Source organism: Papaver somniferum, chromosome 3 (genome assembly GCF_003573695.1).
Source record: "Papaver somniferum cultivar HN1 chromosome 3, ASM357369v1, whole genome shotgun sequence".
Classification (NCBI taxonomy): Eukaryota; Viridiplantae; Streptophyta; class Magnoliopsida; order Ranunculales; family Papaveraceae; genus Papaver; species Papaver somniferum.
In genome coordinates, this window is record NC_039360.1 from 38,315,769 (window position 1) to 38,343,709 (window position 27,941).

At 35.6% G+C, this 27,941-nt stretch overlaps 1 protein-coding gene and 1 long non-coding RNA gene across 2 annotated transcripts; both read left to right on the forward strand.

Annotated features, from left to right (window-relative positions):
- The first annotated feature begins 11,967 nt into the window (after window positions 1-11,967).
- Window positions 11,968-13,430, forward strand: LOC113361160. The gene is made up of 2 exons (XR_003364987.1): window positions 11,968-12,118; window positions 13,159-13,430. It is a non-coding gene; the product is annotated as an uncharacterized LOC113361160 (long non-coding RNA).
- A 337-nt stretch (window positions 13,431-13,767) lies between these two features.
- On the forward strand, window positions 13,768-15,944 carry LOC113359317. Its single transcript, XM_026602973.1, has 5 exons — window positions 13,768-13,936; window positions 14,042-14,299; window positions 14,674-14,731; window positions 14,906-15,210; window positions 15,928-15,944. Exons 1-5 carry the CDS (start codon window positions 13,768-13,770, stop codon window positions 15,942-15,944), a joined length of 807 nt encoding a protein of 268 aa, XP_026458758.1.
- The last annotated feature ends 11,997 nt before the right edge of the window (window positions 15,945-27,941 follow it).

Below are 27,941 nucleotides of genomic sequence, written 5' to 3' on the forward strand. Positions count from 1 at the left end.
TATCTTGCCTATCAGAGAAATTAATCTCGAGAAAATATTAGAGAAGATAGTACTCAAACGATAGAATCGGGAAAGATTAGAACACGCAACTACAAGAGAAATAGTTGGGTCTGGCTTCACAATCCCAATAAAGTCTTTCAAGTCATTAACCTACAGGGTCTCGATAGAAACTTAAGGTTAAAGGAGAATCGACTCTATTTTATGAAACTAGTAACATACATGAGGTGTGGGGATTAGGTTTCCCATTTTATAGAGTTCTCCTTTATATAGTTTTCAAATCAGGGTTTGCAATCCAAGTTACCTTGGTAACAAAGCATTCATTATCACCGTTAGACGAAAAACCTGTTTCAACCAAGCTAATATCTTTCAACCGTTAAATCGAACTTAGCTTGTTGCACAAAAATGAAATGAACCCTCATTAAAGTTTATGAACCGTACCCAAACGTGTACACCATGTTGGCTCAACAATAGTTAACCGAAGTTAGCCATATGATAACTCTCATATCAACCATATTCATCTTAACCATAACTAGTTCAAATGACTCAAATGAAACTAGTTAAAGAGTCATTCAATTACTATATTCTCATAGAAGTATGCAAGAACACAATCGAAAAAAAATCGGTTTGATTCACTCGAATCAATTCATGAACATTGTACCCACGGTTTGCAAAGATTGCATTCCTTATTATATAAATGTTTAAGTTCATGTACACAACCGATTTTAGAAAGTAACCCACTCAAGTACGCAAACGGGTACGCACACTTGAGTATCCGGACTTGAGTTTGGTTACGCCAGTACGCGTACGGGTGCGCAAAATACTTACACTTCCAAAATCTAGCAGATTTTCACGGAGGTGAACTCCCATGCATTAGCAACCGCCAGTACGCGTATGGGTACGCATACTTCAGGCTCCCGGTTTTGGACTTGCACACTAATGTGATTAACACACTATGTTTATATCCAAACATGGTTACACGATCATTGAAACTTTCTTAGAAGATGTTATATAGTTGTTATTCACAAACTATTTTTCATCAAAGCAATTTTCAAGTTATTGAAATTATCATAATGAAACATTCCAAGACTTCAACAAATGATTATATCACACAAACCATGTGGGATGTTACTCGGATATTTTCATATGATCTTATTCGGACTTTCGTCACGAATGTAAGATGAATTTGGCATAAGTAAAATCTTGGCAACACATATTCCGAGAAACATATAAGCGAGTTAAACTCAGCTTGAAATGTTAAATGTGTATCATAGAAAACTATATCGTAACACGACTTATGTCTCAATATAGGATATAGAGTAGAAATAGACTTTCCAAGGGATAGATGAGTGAAAAAGTGGGGGTACAACAACCTCACCCAATATTTCGCTTAGAAATCTGTATGGACTAACTCTAATATACTTTCAAGAGAATCAACAATAAAGTGTATCAAAGAGTTATATCTCTCTTTCTCGATTCAATACTTACTCAAGCAAATAGGAATCTGCAAGTCTAATTGACTACAAGAGAAATCACTTGAACGGTACCAAAGACCAATGTTCAAGTATCAATCAATGTAAATCAACAACCAAAGGTTGGATATTCTAATGATTGATTCAAACGCACAACCTGTGATATTTCAATTATATAACAAAATATAATGCGGAAAAGAAAAAACACAGACACCAGAAGTTTTGTTAACGACGAAACCGCAAATGCAGAAAAACCCTGATACCTAGTCCAGATTGAACACACTGTATTAATCCACTACAGACACTAGCCTATTACAAACTAACTTCGGTCTGGACTGTAGTTGAACCCCAATCAATCTCACACTGATCCAAGGTAAAGTTATGCTCTTACGTCTCTGATCCCAGCAGGATACTACGCACTTGATTCCCTTAGCTGATCTCACCCACAACTAAGAGTTGCTACGATCCAAAGTCGAAGACTTCAATAAACAAATCTGTATCACACAGAAAAGCCTACGATAATAGATAAATCAGTCTCCCATAGAAATACCTACGAGTTTTGTTCCGTGTTTTGATAAATCAAGGTGAACATGAACCAATTGATAAACCACACTTATATTCCCGAAGAACATCTCAGTATTGTCAATCACCTCACAATAATCTTAATCGAAGCGACGAAAGAAAATATTTTGGAATCACAAACGATGAGACGAAGATGTTTGTGATTACTTCCATATCTTGCCTATCGAAGATATCATTCTCAAGCCAATCGTTACGATTGTACTCAACACGATAGAATCAGCAAGATCAGATCACACAACTACAAGAAAGTAGTATCGGTCTGGCTTCACAATCCTAATGAAGTTTTCAATTCGTTAACCTACAGGGTCTCGAAGAAACCTAAGGTTAAAGGAGAATCGACTCTAGCTAATACAACTAGTATCACACAAGAGGTGTGAGGATTAGGTTTCCCAGTTTCTAGAGTTCTCCCTTATATAGTCTTTCAAATCAGGGTTTGCAATCAATGTTAGCTTAGTAACAAAGCATTCAATATTCACTGTTAGATGAAAACCTGATTAGATTCAAGCTAATACCTTTCAACTGTTAGATCGAAAAATTAGCTTTTTACACACAAATGAAATGCACATTTTTAGGTTTGTGTAACCGTACCCAAACATGTACATTCGTTGGTTCAACGGTAGTTAACCAAATGGTTATCCATATGAGCACTTTCATATTAACCATATTCTTCTTCACCATAACTAGTTCAAATGACTCAAATGAACTAGTTACAGAGTTGTTCAATTTCTTGGATCTTATAGAAGTATACAAGACACAATAGAAGCAAAAACGATTTGATTCACTCGAATCGATCCATGAACTTTATACCCACGGTTTGCAAACTTGCATTCCTAGTTTATATAAGTATAAGTTCACGAATAATCATTTTTAGAAATAACCAACTTAAGTACGCGGACTGAGTTCGCAGACTTAAGTACCTGGAATAAGTTTGTAAACAATTCACAAACTCCAGCAGATTTTCTCGGCACGAGAACCTCCGGCAGTTCGCAGACTTTGTTCTGGTTTTCTTGATCAGCAAAGTACGCATACTTTGGTTCAAGGAATAAGGACTTATACATACATGTGTTACCACACAATGTTTATATCCAACAATGGTTATATATTATAAACTCTCATTTCAATGATTGAAACATTCTTAAAGGACGTTATATAGTTGTTATTCACAAACCATTTTTCGTGAAAGCCATTTTCAAGTGATTGAAACTTAACATGACTTTCGTCACTAGGTAAAGATGAACATGACCAAAGCGAAAGCTTACCAACACATATTTCGAGAATTAGATAGGCGAGATAAACTCGGCTCGAAATAGCAAATGAGTATAATCAAAGTCTATATAGTAAAACGACTTTTGTCTCAAGATAGGAGATAGAGTAGATAGACTTTTGACTGATGTATAAGTTCAAGTCTTCACATACCTTTTAGTCGATTAAGTTTCACCAGTTCCTTGAGTAGCTTTTCGTCATGTATGATGATCTCCATGGAGTTCTTGAGCTCAACTACACTTTCTATCCTAGTCCGAGACTTATCTATAGTAGACTAGAAATCAAGACTTATAGTTTTGATCACTAACATTGGTAAACATGCTTGAGATAAAAACGCATGCGAGTTCGACCGAGCAGTGCTCTAACAATCTCCCCCTTTGTCAATTTTAGTGACAAAACTATTAATACATATGGAATACAAAAATAGATAAATAAACTTTTGTAGATCCTATTCCACATGCCTAATCTTCAACATTACTCGAAAATCTTCGTCACTTCCAAGTAGTCCAATGATTCCAAAGGTTGTAAGTTTAGCATCATCGTTGTTGAAAATCCGTAGCTATAACAATGAGAAAACAAGAATTCTCAATCATTGTTATACAGTGTCATAATATTATTATACAACATCAAAGTTCAATTGTATCATAACTTCGACAGCAATACTATGGTGATGTGTATCACTCCCCCTTAATCGATACTCCATCTCACATCGAAACCACTCCCCCTTACATAATGATCTGAAAACCATATGTATTTGTAGTGTGAATTACATATTAATTCTCCCCCTTTTTGTCAATAAAATTGGCAAAGCTACGAAAACGGGATCCTAATGAAATTTCCAAAGAGACATTTCATGACCAAAAGCAAGCACATATCGACTTATTTAGATGCAATCATAAAGCCGAAGCTAAATGCTTTCATCAAGGAGTTTATAAAGATACAAGATAACTCCTATAATATTCCACAACCATACTCCCCACAAAGATTTGGCAATTAAGCACAAGTTGAATTAAGAACTCTCCCCCATAGTATGTCATTCCCGAAAGAACAACAAGAGCAACCTTAATTTCAAGAGAAAAGAAGGTTTCTTTGGACATAAAAAATCTCATACAAATATGAATTTGAATCCAAATAATAATCAATTAAATTAACCACTAGAAAACCCATGATTAATCTAATTAGAAGTACTCAACATAAGAGAACTTACGGAGCCGCACAGTATATACATAAAATATAGATCAGGGAAGATCAATACTGCGGAATAGACAAGGATTCATTCTATTTTCCATCACCATTTGCACAATGACATACAATATACATAATCCTCGCAAAAAAAAGTTCATCATATCTTCCATCAATAATGACATAATAGGCTTCAAACTTTTGTAATGTCAAAAGTTCATTCATTATTTTATCAATACATGCATATCGACATACGAAAGATTTAACTTTTGAAACTGCTCATCTGTACTCCTTATGGATTCAACACATTTAACACTTTAATTGAAGGAAAAATATCATTCAAAGCTAAGGTGCCATTAAAGTTATTACGAGCAACGGTATTAACTTAAGTTTAACATAAGAAGATTAAACAGGTACCAGTAAATAGAGACAACAAGAAGTCCATCAAACTATAAAAAGCAAGAACAAATGTTCGTTAATCATATCATATCCCGAGCAATTTCATAAAACTTCTCCGCCAGTTCAGGATAAGTTATCTAAGCATAGTCCGGCTGCTCTTTCAAGACTTCATTTTCATGTTGAAGACGAAGGAATTCAGAATTGGAAGCTGCTGGAGCTCTGGACATTTTTTCAATGATGTTCATGGTTAAGACTTTTGGTCCTCCAAAATTAGTCCCAACAGCAACAATGCCAAATTGACTGCAGATCCTTGAAATAAGACAAGAAAATCCAGGAGTCTTTCTTGAAATCTGTCTGACACTTATCATCTGACGAATAATGAGGCCACAGAAGTCAATATTTCTCCTTTCAACGACATAATTAACCAATTCTGTAAGAGGCTTGGTCCGTAGCTGTCTGTCAAGTGTGTTGGGCATCAGGTTAGATACTAATAGTTTTCCAGCAGCTCTGAGGAATAGTGCAGCATCATGAGCATCAGTCTTACCTTCATTCCATGAAACATCCCTTGTAAGAAGGAAATTTTAGAGCACATTTGGAGAAGGTCTCAGGTGCTCAGGAGGAGGTGAAAGAAAGTCACCAACATGAGTTAAGTCCAGGAGATGAGAAATAACTTGACGATCCACAACAAACACCTTTCCTTCAACAATAGTTTTGAAGGTGCAGTTTACACAATCGGTCTCGTGCAAGTTTGCATAAAATTAGGATGTGAGTTCCATATAGGCAGTACCCATGGGACGGTGAATAATTCCCCAATCATGATTCTCAAAGAACCTAGGAAGACCTTCTAATCTAAGTTCAACAGGATTATAAATTTTTTCAATGATAGGCTTCTTAGTACTATACTACACATAGTAATCACGAGCCTTAGTGTTCACGAACCTAATTCGTAAACTTGGATCATAAAAGGTGTCATCATGATTTTGAGTACCCGAACTCTCCCCACGATTAACTCTCTTCCTAAAAAACATTCTTGGTAAAGTATGTGAACGAGGAGTTTGAGAAACTTACTTGGTTCATGAACTCATATTAATGGTAAGGCACCGGAACTGCAAAAAGGAGAAAAATGGACACCAACCCCTGAAGTAGTTTCTCGTTGCGATCCTAAAGAACCCAGGAACACTCAAAAAGATTGAGCAATGTAGTTGATGGGAATCGAGAGAAACAGAACTGTTGTTTTTCTTTTTCTTACACGAACTGAAGAATAGAAGAAGAAGAAGAAGAAGAAGAAGAAGAAGAAGACGTGGTGAACAAACAAAAATCTTTCCATTTTTAAGTGTCAAACGGTGGAGCCTGAACCGATTGAACACGTTCTGGAACAAGGTTCCAAAACGGGCAGGTTAGGAAAATAGTGTGTGAGTCGCACGTGAGCTTTCAAGGGATCGTTTGCTTATGCGAACAACAAGGAATATCCTATTTGGAGTAAAACTCTACAAATATGATTATGAGCAGCCACATTTGATCAATTATGCTACATAGGAGCATATTAGACCATGACACCAAGAGAGAGTTTCTTTCCAACAACTCTTACATCTTATCGTGTTGAAAAACACCCAGGAAAATGTTTTTATAAGTTTACCAAAGAACTTTAAGAAAAACCAAGGACTGTTTTTCTGTTTTCTCGTTTTCCAACTTACAAACAATAGTTCCTTCAGATAGTTTTTATTACTACAAGGGAAAACTCTTTTGGTAAAAAGAGACTTCCTAGATTCTTCATGAAGGAAGATAATACTACTATCTTGATACGAAGTATCAGGGATTGAGTAATAAATTAATTTATCCTTTGAGATGTTATACTCAGATAACTGAGATTTAAACTCCTCTTGTAATTCTTTTAGTTTGTTATGACTAATTGGATTACCCGGAGAAGGAGTATTGCACTCACTGATTATTAAATCAATATCACCTTCAACATAAATATTGTTCATCATAACTTGATTTAGCCTATCAAGAGACTCTTGTTCTTTCTGGAGATATGACTCAATATCAGAAGATAGGATTTCAAGTTTCTTTTCAATTCCTGAAAAAACTTCAAGGGATTTTAAACCTGGTGGAGGTTTTGACAGAATTTCTTCTACTTATTTTATTAGATCAGTCATGGAAGAGAATTCTCGAATCCCTGGATCTGGTGGTGCATTAATTGAGACAGCACTGCAGTCCATAGAGTCAGATCGCTACAAACACAGACTTGTAAGGTCTTTAAACGTGTTTGCCTGCTCTGATGCCAATTGAAAATGTGGGGGTACAACAACCTCACCCAATATTTCGCTTAGAAATCTGTATGGACTAACTCCAATATACTTTCAAGAGAATCAACGAGACTCAATCTTAATAAAGTATATCAAAGAGTTATATTTCTCGATTCAATACTTACTCAAGCAAATTGAAATATGCGAGTCTAATTGAATACAACAGAAATCACATGAACGGTACCAAAGACCAATGTTCAAGTATAAATCAATGTAAATCAACAACCAAAGGTTGGATATTCTAATGATTGATTCAAACGCACAACCTATAATATTTCAATTATATAACAAAATATAATGCGGAAAAGAAATAACACACACACCAGAAGTTTTGTTAACGACGAAACCGCAAATGCAGAAAAACCCTAAGACCTAGTCCAGATTGAATATACACTGTATTAATCCGCTACAGACACTAGCCTACTACAAACTAACTTCGGTCTGGAATGTAGTTGAACCCCAATCAATCTCACACTAATCCAAGGTACAGTTATGCTCCTACGTCTCTGATCCCAGCAGGATACTACGCACTTGATTCCCTTAGCTGATCTCACCCACAACCAAGAGTTGCTACGATCCAAAGTCGAAGACTTCAATAAATAAATCTGTATCACACAGAAAAGCCTACGATAATAGATAAATCAGTCTCCCACAAAAATACCTACGAGTTTTGTTTCGTGTTTTGATAAATCAAGGTGAACATGAACCAATTGATAAACCACACATATTCCCGAAGAACAGCTCAGTATTGTCAATCACCTCACAATAATCTTAATCGAAGCGATGAAAGAAATATTTTGGAATCACAAACGATGAGACGAAGATGTTTGTGATTACTTCCATATCTTGCCTATCGGAGATATCATTCTCAAGCCAATCGTTACGATTGTACTCAACACGATAGAATCAGCAAGATCAGATCACACAACTACAAGAAAGTAGTATCGGTCTGGCTTCACAATCCTAATGAAGTCTTCAATTCGTTAACCTACAGGGTCTCGAAGAAACCTAAGGTTAAAGGAGAATCGACTCTAGCTAATAGAACTAGTATCACACATTAGGTGTGGGGATTAGGTTTCCCAGTTGCTAGAGTTCTCCCTTATATAGTCTTTCAAATCAGGGTCTGCAATCAATGTTAGCTTAGTAACAAAGCATTCAATATTCATCTTTATATGGAAACCTGATTAGATTCAAGCTAATATATTTCAACCGTTAGATCGAAAACTTAGCTTGTTACACACAAATGAGATGCACGATTTTAGGTTTGTGTAACCGTACCCAAACATGTACGTTCGTTGGTTCAACAGTAGTTAACCAAATGGTTATCCATATGAGCACTTTCGTATCAACCATATTCTTCTTCACCATAACTAGTTCAAATGAACTAGTTAGAGATTTGTTCAATTGCTTAGATCTTATAGAAGTATAAAAGACACAATCGAAGCAAAAACGATTTGATTCACTCGAATCGATCATGAACTTTATAGCCATGGTTTGTAAACTTGCATTCCTTAGTTTATATAAGTATAAGTTCACGAATAATCGTTTTTAGAAATAACCAACTTAAGTACGCGGACTGAGTTCGCGGACTTAAGTACCCGGAATAAGTTTGTAAAAAATTCACAAACCCCAACAGATTTTCTCGGCACGAGAACCTCCGACAGTTCTCGGACTGGGTTCGCGGACTCTGTTCCGGTTTTTCTGATCAGCAAAGTACGCATACTTTGGTTCAAGGAATAAGGACTTATACATATATTTGTTACCACACAATGCTTATATTCAACAATGGTTATATATTCTAAACTCTCATTTCAATCATTGAAATTCTTAGAGGACGTTATATTGTTGTTATTCACAAACCATTTTTCATCAAAGCCATTTTCAAGTGATTGAAACTTAACATGACTTTTGTACTAGGTAAAGATGAACTTGGCCACATCGAAAGCTTACCAACACATATTTCGAGAAATAGATAGGCGAGATAAACTCGGCTCGAAATAGAAAATGTGTATAATCAAAGTCTATATAGTAAAACGACCTTTGTCTCAAGATAGGAGATAGAGTAGATAGACTTTTGAGTGATAGATAAGTTCAAGTCTCCGCATACCTTTTAGTTGATGAAGTTCCACCAGTTCCTTGAATAGTTCTTCGTCTTGTATGATGACTGCCATGGAGTTATTGAGCTTAATTACACTTTCTATCCTAGTCCGAGACTTATCTATAATAGACTAAAAATCAAAACTTATAGTTTTGATCACTAACATTGACAAACATGCTTGAGATAGCAACGCATGCGAGTTCGACCGAGCAGTGTTTTAACAATCTCCCCCTTTATCAATTTTATTGACAAAACTATTAATACATATGGAATACAAAAATAGATAAATAAACTTTTGTAGCTCCTATTCCACATGCCTAATCTTCAACATTACTCGAAATCTTCGTCACTTCCAAGTACTCCAATGATTCCAAAGGTTGTAAGTTTAGCATCATCGTTCTTGAAAATCCGTAGCTATAACAATGAGAAAACAAAAATTCTCAATCATTTTTATACAGTGTCATAGTATTATTATACAACATCAAAGTTCAGTTGTATCACCACAATACTATGGTGATATGTATCACTCCCACTTAGTCTATACTCCATCTCATATGGAAACCACTCCCCCTTACATAATGATACGAAAACCATACGTATTTGTGGTGTGAACTAAACGTGTATATTGAGTTGGCTCAATAATTGTTAACCGAAGTTAGCCATATGAACACTTTTCTCTTAACCATGTTCATCTTAACACCTCTAGATCAATTGATAATCAAATGAATCTAATTGTATTACTCATAGAGTTTTTCAATTGTTTATATTCTCATAGAAGTATACAAGACACAATTGAAGGAAAATCGGATTGATTCAAAAGAATCAGCTTATGAACATTTTAGCCACGATTTGCATAGATTGCATTCCTTATTTTATAAATGTACTTGTTCATGAGTATGAAATCATATTTAACCGATTTAAGAACTTGAACCACTTAAGTTTGCGAACGTGTACGCAAACTTGGTTCCCAGACTTCAACAATTAAATCAGTTTGCAAACGGGCATGAAAACTCAAGTACCCTAACTTAAACATTTGAATAAGTTTTCAAACGAGTATGCAAACTTCTGGTCCTGAATTCCGACAAAACAGTTCGTACACTGATTACACAAACCGTAATGCATCCAGACATGGGTTTTAGTCCTTAACTCCCATTTCAATCATTGAAACATTCTTAGAAGATGACAATAGTTTTCTCACTCAAACTATTAGCTTATAAGCAATTTTCAAGTCATCGAATGATCAATACGAATCATTCCGAGCCTACATCAAATGACTGTCTCACACAAGTCATGTAAGATGTTACCGGGTGATTTTCACATGATCATCTTTTGACTTTCGTTAAGAATAATGATGAACGTAGTTAAAGCAAAAAGTTTTCCATCACATATTTCGAGAAAGATATAAGCGAGTTAAACTCAGCTCGAAATATCAATGTATATAATGTAAAGTCTATATAGCTATACGACTTTTGTCTCAATAGGAGATAGAATAGAATAGAGTTCTGAGTGATAGATGAGTTCAAGTCTCCACATACCTTTTGTTGATGAAGTTTCACGAGCTCCCCTTAGTAGTTCTTCGTATTCAATCGATGAACTCGGTGAAGTCTAAAGCTCAACTACACATGTTATCCTAATCCGATACATAGCTATAAGTAGACTAGAAATCAAAACTAATAGTTTTGAAAACTAAACTTGACAAACAAGATTGAGATAGCAACTGCTTGCGAGTTCAACCGAGCATTGCTCTCTAACACATAGATATGATCACGTGAGGGATACTTTGTACGATGTATTGTGGAGAGCCGGTATTTCAGCAAAGAAAGAAGCTGCTGCCAACTTTTTGAAAGATCCACTTGAAGGGAGGTCAACACTCATCCTAGAAGATTGTTCTTATATTTGGTCCGCTAACAGAAAACACGCGTGCATCGACCTCATTAGGTTTTCTCCTTTAGAAAACGACATGGTACTTCTACAGTTGGACAAGCAGCACTGAGCGTTGCCTCGGGTAAGGTATCGAAACTTGAGAAAGCATGTCATGGTAATGGGCGTACTTTTAATCCCTCCAATAATATGTTATTCTTTCTGCCAAATAATTAGTAATTCCCATCAATCCCACTATCTCAGCTAGTGGCGTATCCAATGTAGAACTAGGGTGTGCACTTGCTACCCTTCCCATTGGACTTCCAAGCCTAAATTTGCAAGCCGGATATTTATTTCAAGCATAATATTGCTTTCCTGCTACCCCTAAAAAAATTTGCTTCCCCTTGGTCCAATTTATGGATTCGACGCTGATCTCAGCTCCTACAAATTATGGACTTAATTGCCATGATGAGTACCTTGGTAACGACTCTCCCATTAACAATACTCCATAAAGTCAAAGACAACCAATCATCATACGACATCGCCAAAAAAAAAACTCACACTACCCAATCGTCCAACCCATAATAAATACATCGAGAAACCCATCAAACTATCATCATGTACCTAACCTTTCCGAAAATACTACAGAAAACTACAGCCACACCCATTTTCTCACCTTCCACCACTGTCAAACCCACGCGTGTAAAAGTTCACACGCGCACCCAAAATCGGCGTATAAATTCTGCCGAAACCCAAAATTTTCAAAATACAGTTTTCTTTTTATTTTATTTCCAAGTTCAACCTCACTTTATGTTTTGAGATTTTGTATTGAGATTTTGTTCTGAGAGATTGAGATAGAGCCGGAGCGAGAGCTGAAGTATTGAATTATCGAGAGTTGCGAAGGATCTGATTGAGAGATTCAATTTACTCAGCAAAGATAATCTGAAATTCAAGCTCAGGTTCGTTCGTTTTATCTTTGATTCTGATCTTGTTTAACTTTGATTCTGATCTTGTTTAATCTTGATTCGATTCTAGGTTTTAGTTTCTTTAAGATTATGATCTATTATTTTAAGTTACAGAGTTTAATTTAGGTTTTCGAATGGATTTTTAGATATCTTAAGCTTGTTTTTGAATTTACGATCAATGCAGATCTTTTCGATTCAATCTTTTAGTTTCGATTTCACAGAGTTCCAACTTCATTGCACTGTACTCATCTCTAAAGTTCTCCTAAAATTGCAACATAATTTAATAACACTCATCAGGGAAGGCATAACTTTATATGCATAACAGGTTATGCAGATACTCTAAACAATGCATAACTTGTCATGCAGTCAATGTTGGATCTGCATAAGATGTTATGCAGTTAAACAATGTGTGATGCAGGGTATGTTTAACCAATATAATAAGTCTTTTTATATGCATAACAAGTTATGCAGATACTCTAAATAATGCATAAAAGGTCATGCAGTTATTTTTGGATCTGCATAAGATGTTATGCAGTTAAACAATGTTTGTATTTTAACTGCATAAGCAGTTACGCATAATAAGTTATGCAGTTCTCCATGTTTGCTTTTACTGCATAACCAGTTATGCATAATAAGCTACACAGTTCAGCATAGTTGCTTTTACTGCATAAGCAGTTATGCATAATAAGCTACGCAGTTATGCATAGTTGCTTTTACTGCATAACCAGTTATGCATAACAAGTTACGCAGTTAGGCATAGCTGCTCTTACTGCATAAGCAGTTATGCATAGATGTTTTTACTGCATAACCAGTTATGCATAACAAGTTATGCAGATACTCTAAACAATGCATAACAAATCATGCAGTTAATTTTGGATCTGCCTAAGATGTTATGCAGGATAGATATGATTTGATTTTTTAAATTTGATCTTTGCTGTTGTTGATTTGATATTTTAATTTTGAGTAAGAATTTTTTTTCTGAAGCAACATGCAGGATAGATATGTTTGATTTTTTCTCTTTTTGTGTTTTGCAGGGTGAAATGCCTGTTATTAGTGCACTAGCTGTGATTCACTACTTCAGTGAATTCTTAGCACATCATGTTGATGTCAATTCAACTCTGGAGAATTTGAAGACAGCCGTTTGCCTGAAGTGGACTCGTTTACTACCTCATCATGTCAGTTTTTCTTTTAATGATGGAAGCAAGTTTTTGCGAGTTGATTCTGATTTTCTGCTTCAGTGTTTTGTATCTCGTTCCCACTATAAAGGTCAGAAGAGCTTTGATTTACTTGTTGAAGTTGTCTCCAATTCTTTCAATTGTTCCAGCAGTCGTAGTAGAGCTTCATCAAGTATGCATTTAATAGAACCTGAACCAGAACAAGCTATGGTGAATTTCCTTGAAGATGGTTCTGTCCCTGTTAACAAGGTTCTTAGGACTGAGGGTTGGGATAAATTACTTGGTGAAGTTAGTAAAGTTTTTTTTGGAGGTGTAGCAGAGGTACGTATTGCAGTGAAGAAATACGAGCTAAAGTCTGGGTATGTTCTTGTATATACTAAGAATGAACCTAGCAGGTTCTATGCAAAATGCTCTAAAGAAAATTTCCCTTGGGAGTATAAGGTTTGTGCTGTTGATGTTGAAAACAGGATGCTCAAGGTTAAGAAATATTATAGCAGTCATCACTGTGGTGTGGGATGTCAAAGGCTTTTCCACAGGCTCAGCAGTAAATTTGCTTCTAGTCCTATCAAGGAAGAAATCAGAAGTGATCCGAGTATCAAAGCTTCTGATTTGAAAAAGTTTTTTAAACATAGCTACGGTATCAATATGAAATACTACCAAGCTTACAATGGAAGAGAGAAAGTGTATGAGGATATATTTGGTAATGATGCCATTTCGTATTCGCATCTGGTATGGTATGTAGATGCCATTCGCAGCACAAATCCTGGGAGTTGTATTGATTTTCAAGTTCAAAGGGATGAAACTGAATCGAACAAGGATAGTTTAACTGATTTAGAAGTTGAAGCACCTTCAAATAAGTTTGTGCGTCTTTTTATTGCTTTCGAGGCATGCATCAGTGGTTACCGTTACCTTCATCCCATGATTTATGTCGATGCTACCTTTCTTACAGGGAGATTTAGAGGATGCCTCATGGCTGCAACCGGTATCAATGCTGAAAATGGTTAGTTTTCTGATAATGTATACTTTTTATATATGTGCATAATGTTTCATGCATTATTTATTTTGGCTTCATAGTGTTTTATGCATAATATCTTATGCATTACTCTTTTCACTTTTCTGGTTATGCATCAGTTTTGTTTAGATATATAAGACATTATGCATTTTTTTATAGCTGCATAATGCCTTATGCATTACTATTTCCACTTTTCTGTTATGGAATTTATGCACGTGCATAATGCATAAGACATTATGCATCATGTTTTTTATATGCATAAGACATTATGCATCATTTTATTTAGATGCACATACTTTATGTATACGTTGGCTTGATTTTATAATTTTTTAAGTCATGAACCATGTTTTCTTGCTGTACAGGGTTCTTTCCACTAGCCATGGCCCTAGTACCTGCTGAAGATAATGATAACTGGGAATGGCTCATGAGTAATTTGAGTAATGTTGTTGATCATGATCAAAGGACAATCACATTTTTATCCGATCGTGCAGAAGGATTAAAGAGATCGATTCCAGTTATTTTCCCTGGATCCTTCCATAGTTTCTTTTATTATCATCTTAAGATGAACTTACCTATTAATGCTTCTGACGAAAGGTATGGTGCCGTTATTGATGCATTTCATGCTGCTGTATATGCTCTTAGTCCTGAAGGCTTCCAAAATGCCATTGCTACGATTAGGGGTCTTGGTTGTGGTTGGGTTGCAAACTATATTGAAGATATACCTCCCGAGAGATGGTCAAATGCCTTTTTTCAGGGTTGTAGGTATGGAAGGATATCTTCTACTCTTGCTGAATCCTTCAATAGTTGGATGAAGGTACATAAGAAGCTCCCTGCTAATGCTCTTCTGGATCAGATAAGGAAGGATGTGATGAGGATGATGTCAGAAAGGAGAAATACCGGTAAAAGTTTCATAACAGTTCTCACACCGAAGAATGAAGTAAAGATGAAGGCTCTTATTGATGAGGGTTTAACCAGGCTGGTTATACAGTCCGATACTCATGTTTATGAAGTGGAGGGCGGGGAGAGTTCTCATTGTGTTAACCTTGAGCTAAAGACATGTACCTGTCAGAGGTGGCACGTCTATGGGTTTCCATGTGTGCATGCTTTTGCTTCAATAACAATGTCTGGTTCTAATCCATATGATTTTGTTGAACCTTATTTCACTACTTCATACTTCAATAATACCTACAACCATGCCATTCATCCTATTCCAAACTACAACAGGCCCGAAGTTTATGAAGGTAATCAGATTATCGATGTGCCTGATGTTAGGAGGCCGCCTGGGAGACCACCAGCTAATAGACATTTGAGCAGTTACGAGAAGCCGCCAAGGAGATCTATTGTATGTGGTAATTGTTTTGAGATTGGTCATCACAACAAGAAAACTTGCACAAATCCTACCTGCTACAAGAAGTCGCTGAAGCAGCCTAAGGGAAGTTAAGGGAGAGAATTTAACTTGTTGGTTTCTTCAAGCTTAGTTTTACGTTTGAACCTAATTCATTTTTCTTTATTTTAATTTCTGTATGGGATTTTATGAACAAGTAATTTTTCATTTTGTATTGGTTTTTATGAAAAAAAATAATTCTTTTTTCACTGTTCTTTTCTGCTTATATCAGATAATGTTATTGCATAGTAAGTTATGCATTATTTTTGAAGATGCATCTAATGCATAACTTATTATGTATTATTTCTTGAAGATGCATAGTAAGTTATGCATTTATTTTTGAAGATGCATCTAATGCATAACTTATTATGTATTATTTCTTGAAGATGCATAGTAAGTTATGCATTTATTTTTATGAAGATGCATAACGGGTTATGCATCATTTTTATAAGATAACCTTATTCATATTTATTCTTAAATGCATAATAGAAAATGCATTATTTTTGAAGATGCATAACTTGTTATGCATTATTTTTGAAGATGCATAACTTGTTATGCATTATTTTATGAAGATGCATAACTTATTATCCATTATGATAGTACAGTTTTTCTAATTTTTGTGAAATAAGATTGTAGCAAATATATATAAGAAGCACTGGAAAAAGCATTGATATATAAATATATAAAAAAATCGAAAGTTAACAAGATATAAATTGTTTAGACATGCTTCATACCAACACATTATGCATAACATTACACAGCTTAATCATATTGCTGAGCAATTGCATCCCAGACGTCTTCATTTGCATCTATCTTCCAACTGTTAACTGGATCTGTCAGCATTTTCAATACCAGACTTATTCTTTTCTTGTTGGCTTTTTTTATTGTATCTTTGTTTTTCAACTTCAGCCATTTCTCTCTGACTTGACATTTCATACTCATCTTCATATAGTAGCATACAAATATGAGGCAGTCTGGGTGATGACCTTGTTCAGGAACATTCTTGCAAATAATATCCTTGTATATAAGAGGTTCCCTCTTTATATCCATAATTTCTGGAGATATCTTCATTTGGTCATGTCATTTGATCAAATAAGGCATACAAACCTTTGCCATTATCAGAGCTTGATTCTTGCATTTAACTTTAAAGCTTGAAACACTGTTATAGAAGTTCCACTCACCCTCTGAAAAGTCATACTCTAACAATGTCCAATGTGTACCAGCAGGATTTTCCTTTGTTATATAGTTCATTGGAATGAACATTTTCTCAACTGAGATAGGTCATGCTATCAATGTTGGATTTTCCTTTGTTATATAGGTCATGCTGTGAATGTTGGATCTGCATAAGATGTTATGCAGTTAAACAATAAGTGACGCAGGGAAGGCGTAAAAAAAAATTTATATGCATAACTACTTATGCAGATAACCTAAACAATGCATAACTTGTCATGCTGTCAATGTTGGATCTGCATAAGATGTTATGCATTAAAACAATAAGTGACGCATGGAAGGCGTAAAAACCCTTTTATATGCATAACTACTTATGCAGATAACCTAAACAATGCATAACTTGTCATGCTGTCAATGTTGGATCTGCATAAGATGTTATGCATTAAAACAATAAGTGACGCAGGGAAGGCGTAAAAACCCTTTTATATGCATAACTACTTATGCAGATAACCTAAACAATGCATAACTTGTCATGTTGTCAATGTTGGATCTGCATAAGATGTTATGCATTAAAAAAATAAGTGATGCAGGGAATGCTTAACAAAAACAATAACACTTCTTATATGCATAACAAGTTGTGCAGATACTCTAAACAATGCATAACAGGTCATGCAGTTATTTTTGGATCTGCATAAGATGTTATGCAGTTAAACAATGTTCGTATTTTATGCAGTTAAACAAGTTATGCATAATAAGTTATGCAGTTCTGCATGTTTGCTTTCATATGCTTGAAATATACATTCATTCTTAAGGTTCATAAACAAGTACCTCTAAGCTTGAAATATGCTTCTTGAGCATTGCTTTCTTCATTGCTGCAAAGTCCCACCTTGCAGCTCTTGGTGTAGCATTGGGATTGACCTTGAAAATGTCTGGTGATGATATCTCAGCTATGTACTGCATAACTAGTTATGCACATTTTCTTTGTACTGCATAACTAGTTATGCACATTTTTTTTGTACTGCATAACTTGTTATGCATCTGCATAACTGGTTATGCACATTTATTTTTGTGCCACATAACAAGTTATGCATCTGCATAACTGGTTATGCACATTTTTTTTGTACTGCATAACTTGTTATGCACATTTTCTTTGTACTGCATAACTAGTTATGCATATTTTTTTTTGCATCTGCAGTGATTTATGATAAGCATAACTGCATAATGTCTTATGCATTACTTTTCTCACTTTTTCTGGTTATGCATCAGTTTTTTTAGATGCATAAGACATTATGCATTATTTTTTTTTAGCTGCATATTGTCTTATGCATTAATTTTTTCACTTTTCTGATTTATGGATTTTTATGCACGTGCATAATGTCTTCTGCATCATTTTGTTTAGTGCATAAGACAATATAAGGGAAAATTTAGCTGCATAACATTTTTTCTGTTTCTTCTACTTGATTTTTTCTTCTTCGTCTGTTTCATCCATTTTTGTTGAAATGTATTCTAGGGTTTAGTCAAAAATGATTTACTTCTTTGAATCATCGATTTTAAATGATTTATTTCTTTAAATGATGGAGAAAAAATCTTTGCAGATCCGTTACAGAGATTAATGGAGGAATAGGGAAAGAAACCGGTGGAGAATAAAAAAAATTATGCCCAAAAACGATGAAGGGTAATAGAGTCTTTCAGTACGTTTTAAATATTTTTAAATAATTATGGGTGCGACTGTATCAGAAATTAATTGTGGGCCTGGCGGTAAGATTTTTTTTTTTGGGCCTGCGCCTAAAATTCCCAAAATACTACCCCTACATACCCAATTCCCAAGTCTATTACCACCCCAACCCAAAAATTTGTTCGAATCCAAAATCAATATGAACTACCCAAAGTCCCAATCACTACATAATCCGTACCACCAGAACCCCTAACTCTTTTTTCCTTGACAAGAAAGGGATGAAAAAGAGCTGTCAGTACCATTCCTCCTCTCTATGGAGTCAATTACTTCAAGCTAAATACTCGAGAGGATCTTCTTTTTGGACTACTACAAATCCCCAGAAGTGCTCTTTTACTTGGTATGCAATGTTACAACACATTTTTTTTTTGAAGAATGCATGTTTGTCGATTTTTGGGAATGACGCAAATATAAGAGTTTGTTCCTACCTAGGGATACTAACTCTCCCCGGCATTGATGATGGATTTTTCACAAAGGCTAAAATCGTAAAATCATAATTTTGCATATTCCTGACACGGCTTCAGACACGTATGTTAAATTCATATTTTAGGATTCAGACATGAAAACTCATGTCATAATATATGACCGAGCGTACATTCTCTCAGAGCAGGCATGAATATGTGATTCGTAATGCCTCTCAACTAAGCTTTCGACACTTCGCATATTTCATCAACACTTCTATATAGAATCGAAAATGTATTACATTGAGTGAATAATATTACAAACATTTTCTCGAATCATCATCTTCTCACAAGCATATTTTTATTGTGATTCTTATGGTTTTGGAGTATGTGATAATAACTTATATGCACCAAATCTATATCCATGTAAAATAACTTGATTGGACGGCTCCTAGACATATTGCATGCTAGTATAGAACGTTAACGTCTCCAGGATGTCACAATGTTCCCTGACTATATAAGATACACATGTATAGAATCTCAATGATTGGATGGCTCCTGGACATATTGCATGCTAGTATAGAACGTTAACGTCTTCAGGATGTCTCAATTTTCCCTGACTATATAGAACTAATATTTAGAACGAGTATGATGTTTCTACCATCTCATACCTCTATTCTCGAATAAACGCTCCTAGACATATTTCATGCTAGTATAAAACAATTCATAGATTAATTCTAGCGCAACATTCATCAATTGAATTCCTAGAAAATAATCTATTCTATCTCATTACTCCGTTTCATGGTTTATTCTCAGCTGAGTTCCATGGATTAGTGTTAGAGCATTGCTTGGTCGAACTCGCATGCGTTGCTATCTCAAGCATGTTTGTCAATGTTAGTGATCAAAACTATAAGTCTTGATTTCTAGCCTATTTATATATCTTGGACTAGGACATAGATTGTGTAGTTGAGATTTAGATTTCACGACGTTCATCATTTGAAGACGAAGAACTACTAAGGGGAGCTTGGGGAACTTCATCGACAAAAGGTATGTGGAGACTGAAACTCTCCAATCACTTGGAAAGTCTATTTCTACTGTATCTCCTATATTGAGACATAAGTCGTGTTACAATATAGTTTTCTATTTTGCACATTTGAGATTTTGAGCTGAGTTTAACTCGCTTACATATTTCTCGGAATATGTGTTGGCAAGCTTTCGCTTCGGCCAAGTTCATCTTACATTCTTGACGAAAGTCAGAATATGATCATACGAAAATTATCGAGTAACATCTTACATAGTTTGTGTGATACAATCATTTGGTGAAGACTTGGAATGTTTCATCATGATAATTTCAATAACTTGAAAGTCACTTTGATGCTAATAGTATTGTGAAAACGACTATTATCATCCTCTAAGAAAGTCTCAATGATTGAAATAAAGAGTTTAGAATCAAGTAACCATGTTTGGATATAAATATATTGTGTTAATCATATTAGTGTGCAAGTCCAAAACCGGGAGCCTGAAGTATGCGTACCCGTACGCGTACTGGCGGTTGCTGATATCTGGGCAAGTATACACACCCGTACGCATACTGGCGGAAAGTTCACCTCCATGAAATTCTGCTGGAGTTTGGAAGAGTATTGTCGTATGCGCACCCGTATGCGTACTGGCGTAACCAAACTCGGTCCGCCTACTTAAGTATGCGTACCCGTTTGCATACTTGAGTGGGTTACTTTCTAAAATCGGTTGTGTACATGAACTTAAACATTTATAAAATAAGGAATGCAATCTTTGCAAACCGTGGCTATAATGTTCATGAATTGATTCGAGTGAATCAAACCGATTTTGTTTCGATTGTGTTCCTGTGTACTTCTATGAGAATATAGCAATTGAACGACTCTTTAACTAGTTTCATTTGAGTCGTTTGAACTAGTTATGGTAAAGATGAATATGGTTGATATGAGAGTTAATCATATGGATAACTTCGGTTAAATATTGTTAAGCCAACATGATGTACACGTTTGGGTACGGTTACATCAACCTAAATGAGGGTACATTTCATTCGGTGCGGCTACGATGCGGTCGGGCCACATACTCAAAGTATGTAGCCCCTTTTATTTTTCTGACACGTACTATAAAGTGGAAAATAAAGTTGAAAACAGTTTTCTTACATAACTATTTAACTAACTTTTCTTTTTTAACTTCCTTTTTTTTCTCAAAAAAAGTGAATTTTTGCCGGGATTTGGAGGGGGCAGGTTTTTAGTTTATATACGTGTCAAAAAAAGAAAAGGGGCCACATATTTTGAGTATGTGGCCCGACCACATCGTAGCCGGGGCGCATTTAATTTGTGTGAAACAGCTAAGTTCGATCTAACGGTTGAAAGATATTAGCTTGGTTGAATCAGGTTTTTCATCTAACGTTGAATAATGAATGCTTTGTTACCAAGGTAAATTGGATTGCAAACCATGATTTGAAAACTATATAAAGGAGAACTCTAGCAACTGGGAAACCTAATCCCCACACCTCCTGCGTGTTACTAGTTGCATAAGCTAGAGTCGATTCTTCTTTAACCTTAGGTTTCAATGAGACCCTGTAGGTTAACGACTTAAAAGACTTCATTGGGATTGTGAAGCCAGACCCAACTATTTCTCTTGTAGTTGCGTGTTCTGATCTTTCCCGATTCTATCGTTTAAGTATTATCTTCTCTAAGATTTGATCGAGATTAATTTCTCCGATAGGCAAGATAAAACGTGATCACAAACATCTTCGTCTCATCGTTTGTGATTCCATAATATCTAGTTTCGCCATCATACGATTTAGATTATTGTGATGTGATTGATAATACTAGGTTTTTCTTCGGGAATATAAGTTTGGTTTATCAATTGGTTCTTGTTCACCTTGATTTATCAAAATACGGAACAAAAACCTTGGGTATTTCTGTGGCAGACAAATTTATTCAATCTATAGACTTTTCTGTGTGAGAAAGATTTGTTTATCAAGTCTTCGACTTTGGGTCGTAGCAACTCTTAGTTATGGGTGAGATCAGCTAAGGGAATCAAGTGCGTAGTATCCTGCTGGGATCAGAGACGTAAGGAGCACAACTGTACATTGAATCAGTGTGAGATTGATTAGGGTTCAACTACAGTCCAGTACAAAGTTCATTGGTAGTAGGCTAGTATCTATAGCGGCTTAATACAGTGTGGTGTTCAATCTAGACTAGGTCCCGCGGTTTTTCTGCATTTGCGGTTTTCCTCGTTAACATAATTCTGGTGTCTGTGTTATTTCATTTACACATTATATTTTGTTATATAATTGAAATATCACAGGTTGTGCGTTGAATCGATCAATTGGGAAATCTAACCTTTGGTTGTTGATTGAAATTGATTTATCCTTGAACATCGATCTTTGGTACCGTTCAAGTTACTCTTCTTATATTCAATCGGGCTCGCGGATTTCTATTTTCTGATTGCGGATTGAATTAAGAGTTAGAGATATATAAACTCTTTGATATACTTTTCTCTAGATGGAGTCTGACTGTCTAGTTGATTCTCTAGAAAGTGTATTGGAGTAAGTTCCCTCATATTTCCAAACAAATTGTTGGGTGTGGTTGTTAGACCCCCGCATTTTTAATTGGTATCAGAGAAGGAAAACACATTAAAGAACTCATAAGTCTGTTTTGGTAGCGATCTGATAATGGGCAATACCGTCTCTAAAAACGCTCCACCAAAAAGGGATAAACTCAACATCAAGCGTGTTCTTTCAATCATCGCTAAGGTTGAGGGTATTATCAAAAAATCTGAGGTCCGAGAATACTCTGAAGAGGTAGTTTATCTCGAGAAGAATTTAGATGAACAAATCCAGATCAACTCTGATCTTGTTGCAGAAATTGCAAAACTTAAGGATTTGAAATTAGTAAAATCTTCTTCAATGGGTTCAAATAACTCCTTTAATTCTTCGATGATGAATTGTTGTAAGTCGAGTGAAATGAGGCCTAAGTTTTGTGAAACCTGATAGTGCTCAGAACTCTTCGAACAAGATTAATGATGTTGGCACTTGTTTGTTTTGTGGTGCTTATGATCACTTTCAACATGCTTGTTTACCATTTATGAAAAAATTAAAAGTTGCAAGTGATCTTCATAAGAAAGCATTACAACTTGTATCTTCTCTTAAAAGACAATCAATACGAAAGCCTAACTTGGTTAGTAGTGCTAGCATGAGAGTTTTTTCTCTAAATTCAACATCACCTTTTCAATGGTTCCTTGATAGTGGATGTAGCAGGCATATGACTGGAGATCTCTCGTGGTTTATCAACATAAGCGATTTTGATGGTGGACCAGTAACGTTTGGAGATGGAAGATGTTGTTACATAAGCAAGAAGGGGGCGATCAAATTACCCGGATTTCCTCAAATACATGATGCTATTAGTCAAATTCGTAACAAAGTCCATAAGGTTGTCTTCAATGCTAATGGATTTGACATTGTTGATAAATCTGGAAAAGTGATTTTTCAAGGATCACGTGTCAAAAATAACTGTTATGTTCTTGATACTCAGTTCAACAATTGTTGCAATTTTACTAAGGTGGAATTTACACATCTTTGGCATGAACTTTTTGGTCACATCAATTATCGTCTTCTAACTAAGATCATTAACAAAGAACTTGTTAGAGGCGTTCCCAAAATCAATGCCAAGGTTAAAGGTGTATGTGGTGCCTGTCAAAAGGGTAAACAAATGAAAGTTCCACACAAATAATCTCGGAATATTCTCACCAAAGCTCCACTTGATTTAATTCATATGGATCTCATCGGCCCAATTCAACAATCTTCTGTGGCTGGAAAGAAATATGCTTTGGTTATGGTGGATGATTACACCAGATTCACTTGGGTGGCTTTTCTTGATCACAAGAATGGAACTCTCAGTGAGTTCAAGATTATTGTTAATAGAATACAGAATTAACAAGGTCGCAAACTAAAAGAAAATTAGAAGCGATCGTGGCACTGAATTCAAAGAAACCAAAGTATTTGAATACCGTGACTCTTTGGGAATTATTCAACAATACTCTCCACCTATTACTCCACAAGCAAATGGTGTTGCAAAAAGGAAGAATAGAAACATTCAGGAAATGGCAAGGGTAATGCTCCATAACAAAAACTTACCGTTAAGGTTTTGGGGTGAGGCTGTCTTTACGGCTTGCTACTTGATCAATCGTGTTTATCTACGGTCAAAGACCTAAAACACTCCCTAAGAGTTGTGGTACGGTAAGAAACCCAACTTACACTATCTTAGAGTGTTTGGCAGTAAGTGCTACATTCTAAAGGACCGTGAACACAAAGGGAAATCTGATTCGAAAAGCGATGAAGGTATTTTTCTTGGCTACACATCTGACAGTTGTGGTTTTCGAGTTTTTAATCTCAGAACCCAAGTCATGATGGAATCTGCAAATGTTATCATTGATGATTTAAGTATTTTTCATCATGATGACTCTCCTGCTGAATTTCCTCCTACCGAGACAATTGAGAAAGTCAAAGAAACTTCAGAATCAGTAGAAGTTGTTCCAATGGTTGCTGATCCCGATGTTTCTAGTGACGAGGATAAAAGCACGAGTCAGGCCATTCCTATTGAACAAGAATGTGTACCTCCATGACATCTTTGGGTTCAAAGGAATCATGATACTAAAAATATCATTGGGGGTAGGGATTATACTGCTAAGACGAGAGGTCAACTTCAAAATATTTGCAATTTTGGTTGTTATCTGTCGCAAGTAGAACCGAGGAATATTGATGAAGCTCTTAGTGATCCCCATTGGGTGAATGTTATGCATGAAAAGTTAAATCAATTTTAAAGACAAGACGTATGGGAACTCGTACCTTGTCCACCCAATATCAATATTGTCGGCACTAAATGGATATTCAAGAACAAGTCTGATGAGTTCGGCACCATTATCATAAATAAAGCTATACTTTTCGCTCAGGGTTATTCATAGATTGAAGGAATCGACTTTGATGAAACCTTTGCTCCTGTGGCACGCCTTGAGTCCATTCGTCTATTATTATCCCATGCTTGTTTTCTTAAGGTTAAGCTGTTTCAAATGGACATCAAATCCGCTTTTCTAAATGGGAATTTAAAGGATGGAGTCTATGTCGTTCAACCCAAGGGATTCGAAAAACCTAATTTTCCTGATCATGTCCTTAAGCTCAATAAGGAATTGTATGGATTAAAACAAGCACCTCGAACCTGGTTCGAAAAACTAACTACTTCTCTTCTTAGGAAAGCTTTTTCGAGAGGTGGAGCTGATAAAACATTGTTACCAAGTGAAGTGGGAAAGATGTTGTGATTTCTCAAGTTTATGTAGATGATATCATCTACGGATCAACATCGGAGAAACTTGCAAAATACTTTCAAGTCTCTCTTAATAAGGAATTTGAAATGAGCAATGTTGTTAAATTAAAATTCTTTTTGGGTTTACGAATTCAGCAACACAAGGATGGAATTTACTTATCTCAAGAAAAATATGCCAAAGATCTTGTTTCAATATTCGGCCTTGATAAGTATCCAAAACTAACTCTTATACCTACCACGGGTAAGCTACATCGAGATGAGAAAGGTGTAAATGTGGATCAGAAACTTTATCGATCTATCATTGGAAATCTTCCATATCTCACAGCCATAAGACCTGATATTGCATTTAGTGTTGGTTGTTGTGTGCTAGGTTTTAGGAAAATCCAAAGGAGTCTCATCTTGCATCTCCAAAGAGGATCATACGCTACATCAATCACACTGCTGGGTATGGTCTTTCTTACACTTTTGATACTAACACTGATCTTACTGCCTATTCAGATACTGACTGGGTAGGATGCGTGGAAGATAGAAAACGTACATCAGGTGGTTTCTACTATGTAGGATTGAATCTTGTGGCTTGGTATAGCAAGAAACAAAATTCACAATCTCTCTCAACATGTGAAGCAGAATATATTGTTGCTGGTTCATATTGTACTCAGCTTCTATGGATGAAACAAATGCTTGCTGACTATGGAATTGACTCTGGAATAATGAAGATCTTTTGTGATAACTCAGTGCGATTCACATTACTGAGAACCCTGTTGAGCACTCAAGAACCAAGCACATTGACATAAGGTACCATTTTATTCGAGATCTTTATGAAAATGGTATCATAAATATGGAATTTGTGCCTTCCGAACAACAATTGGCTAATATTCTCACCAAACCATTAGACACTGCCACTTTTTAAAACTTGCGACAGTCTATTGGTGTTGTCTTGGTTCATTAGTCATTCATAACTCTTGCCCCTTATTTTATCTCGATTCTTTGGGAAATTGAGTTTGGAATTCCATGAGTAGTGGTTCAGTTTTTGCATTTTTTTCTAGGTATATGCGTTTCTGCTTAGTATCTTTGTGTTCATTAAAATCCTTCTTTTCTTGTAAAAGCAAGGTCGCCTTTGTTGTTTTTTCGGGAATGACATTTTATGGGGGAGAGTTCGTTTTTGAACTTGTGCTTAATCGCCATATATTTGTGGGGATTGCGGCTGTGAAATATTATAGGGGTTATCTTGTATCTTTATAAAATCCTTGATGAATGTATTTAGCTTCGGCTTTATGATTACATATAAATTTTTTGGTATGTTATTCTCTTTTGGTCATGAAGAATCTCTATGGAAATTGGTCATGAAGAATCACTATGGAAATTTCATGAGGATCCCACTAGTTTTCCTACCTTTGCCAATTTATATTGACAAAAATGGGGAGAATTAATTTGTAATTTCATACTACAAATACATATGGTTTACGGATCATTATGTAATGGGGAGTGGTTTTCTTATTAAGATGATGTATTGAATAAGGTGGAGAGATACATATCACCCATAGTATTGTTGTCAAAGTTGTGATACAGTTGAACTTTGATGCTGTGTAATAATACTATGATATTGTATTACAATGATCGGGAGCACTTGTTTTCTCATTGTTATCGCGTCGGATCTTCAACAACTATGATGCTGAGTTGAACATGTTTAGAATCATGGAGTACTTGGAAGTGACGAAGATTTCGAGTCGTGTTGAAGATGCCAAGGAGATCAAGCATTTGGATGAGAAGCTACAAAGTTTTTATTTATTATGTAATGCATATGTATTGATAGTTTTGTCACTCAAATTGACAAATGGGGAGATTGTTAGAGCATTGCTCAGTCGAACTCGCATGCGTTTCTATCTCAAGCATGTTTGTCAATGTTAGTGATCAAAACTATAAGTCTTGATTTCTACCCTATTTAGATGTCTCCTACTAGGACATAAATTGTGTAGTTGAGCTTTGTATTTCACGGAGTTCATCATTTGAAGACGAAAAACTACTAAGGGGAGCTTGTGGAACTTCATCGAAAAAAGGTATGTGGAGACTGAAACTAACCTATCACTTGGAAATTCTATTTCTACTCTATCTCCTATATTGAGACATAAGTCGTGTTACGATATAGTTTTCTATTATACACATTTGAGATTTCGAATCTGAGTTTAACTCGCTTACATATTTCTCGGAATATGTGTTGGCAATCTTTCGCTTCGACCAAGTTCATCTTACATTTTCGACGAAAGTCAGAATATGATCATATGAAAATTGCCGAGTAACATCTTACATGGTTTGTGTGATACAATCATTTGGTGAAGACTTGCAATGTTTCATTATGATAATTTCAATAACTTGAAAATCGCTTTGATGCTAATAGTATTGTGAAAAAGACTATTGTCATCCTCTAAGAAAGTTTCAATGATTGAAATAAAGAGTTTAGAATCAAGTAACCATGTTTGGATATAAACAAAATGTATTAATCACATTAGTGTGCAAGTCCAAAACCGGGAGCCAGAAGTATGCGTACCCGTACGCGTACCGGAGGTTGCTGATATCTGGGAAAGTATGCATACCCGTACGCATACTG